Source organism: Melopsittacus undulatus (genome assembly GCF_012275295.1).
Source record: "Melopsittacus undulatus isolate bMelUnd1 chromosome 2 unlocalized genomic scaffold, bMelUnd1.mat.Z SUPER_2_unloc_2, whole genome shotgun sequence".
NCBI classification, from domain to species: Eukaryota; Metazoa; Chordata; class Aves; order Psittaciformes; family Psittaculidae; genus Melopsittacus; species Melopsittacus undulatus.
Window position 1 is genome coordinate 72116 of NW_022993932.1, and position 1745 is coordinate 73860.

Sequence of the window (1745 nt, forward strand, 5' to 3'; positions counted from 1 at the left end):
ATCCACCCTGAAAGTGTTGAATGGAGGAGTCAAAATAACACATCCTCCATGGTGCAATGGGGAGGGTGATGTGTATAGAAAGGTGGCACTGCTCTAGTTCAGCTTTGTTCAGTGCATTTCTACCCTTATTTGGTGCATTTTCACTTTTGTTTCATGCATTCACAGCTTTATTTAGTGCATCCATGATTTAGTCACTGAAGGATAGAAACCAAAGGAGAAAATGATAGATTTTACAGCAACTCTTCTCAAACCTTCACAGAAATAGGCTGAACCACATTAACATGAGATATAGCACAGCTCAAGGAAGCAGAACTTCAAAGATGGTGATATCTTAATGAACCAGAGGGCTAAAGTAATAAATAGCAGGAGGCTTCCACACTTCCACACATTATTTTACCCAAATAAATAGAACCTTATAGAAAGGGGAAGATTTTCTGGAAAATGGACTTTTTAACAGCAGATTTTACCTCCTTGTTGCGTAAAGTGTAAATGATGGGGTTCAACAAAGGAGTCAAAATAGAGAAGACAACGTTGCTGACGATGTGGACGTCAGTGGGGATGTCTGCTCTGTAGGACACATAAGCCACGGTGATGGAGGAGTAATAAGTGCCCACCACCAGCAGATGGGAAGTACAGGTTGAAAAGGCTTTCATGCGTCCTGCTTTGGAGCTGATCCTCAGTACAGAGAGGATGATGTAGACGTATGAGATGGTAACAAGCAACAGAGGGACAATTGACACTGTCATAGCAATGGAGAACCCCAAGAAGGTCTGGAAGTCAGCGTTGGAGTCCAAGCATGCGGCTTGTACCACTGCCAGGTGGTCACAGAAGCAGTGGTGGACCCTGGTTGGGTGTCCATAAACCAATTGAGATGTCTGTGCAACGACGGGCACGGGGATGAGCAGTGCAGTGATCCAGGCACTGGCTGCCAGTTGGATGTTCATTCTGCTGGTCATCTTGGCTGGGTAAGAGAGAGGGTTGCAGATGGCTTCATAGCGGTCATAAGCCATGACCACGAGCAGAAGGGCCTCGGTCACTGTCAGGGAGTGAAAGCTGTACATCTGCAGAAAGCAGCCCTGGAAGGAGATGGTTCTAGCATTGGCCAGGAACATCAGCAGCATTTTGGGGATGGTGGTGGTGGTGAACAGCACGTCCAACACCGAGAGGTTGAGCAGGAAGAAGTACATGGGTTTGTGGAGCGTGGGGTCTGCCACAACCACAGTGATGATAATGGTGTTACCGGCCAGGATCAGCAGGTAGAACAGCAGGAACACAACGAAGAGCAGGGTCTGGGAATCCTGGAGAGCTGGAAACCCCACCAAGACAAAGACTTTGGTGGAGGTGTTGCTGCTGCAGCTTTCCATGGTGGGGCTGGTCCAAACGCCTGCAAGGATGAAGAGGGAGCAAGGGAACAGGGGTGATGTGCAGGAAGACATCTGTCTAAAGAGCTTTGCAGAGGTTCTGCAAGGAAATACGTGTTGGATGAGCTCTCACAGAGCTGAGCACACTGCAGGCCATGGCTCATTCTCTCTTGTCTCTAACCCCTAATTAAGATGATTTGAATTCCCTTTTGATGATGCTGGAGCAGCTCTGCTCTGGAGCCAGGCTGGGAGAGCTGGGCTGGGGCAGCCTGGACAAGAGAAGGCTCCTGAAGGGGAGCATTCAACCATCCATCAACATCAACCATCAACCATCAGCAGCATTCAACCATCCATCTCTCTTTGCTAGGTTCTTACAACCCTTCC

At 48.4% G+C, this 1745-nt stretch overlaps 1 protein-coding gene across 1 annotated transcript; it reads right to left on the reverse strand.

Annotated features, from left to right (window-relative positions):
• Nucleotides 1-413: 413 nt before the first annotated feature.
• LOC117438047 (olfactory receptor 2AT4-like) lies at nt 414-1364 on the reverse strand. The gene has a single exon (XM_034073405.1). The coding sequence runs from the start codon at nt 1362-1364 to the stop codon at nt 414-416; it is 951 nt and encodes a 316-aa protein (XP_033929296.1).
• Nucleotides 1365-1745: the final 381 nt, after the last annotated feature.

What these genes read in the sequence shown, in the direction of transcription:
- LOC117438047 (XM_034073405.1), bottom strand. Translation starts at nt 1,364, where the DNA reads ATGGAAAGCTGCAGCAGCAACACCTCCACCAAAGTCTTTGTCTTGGTG.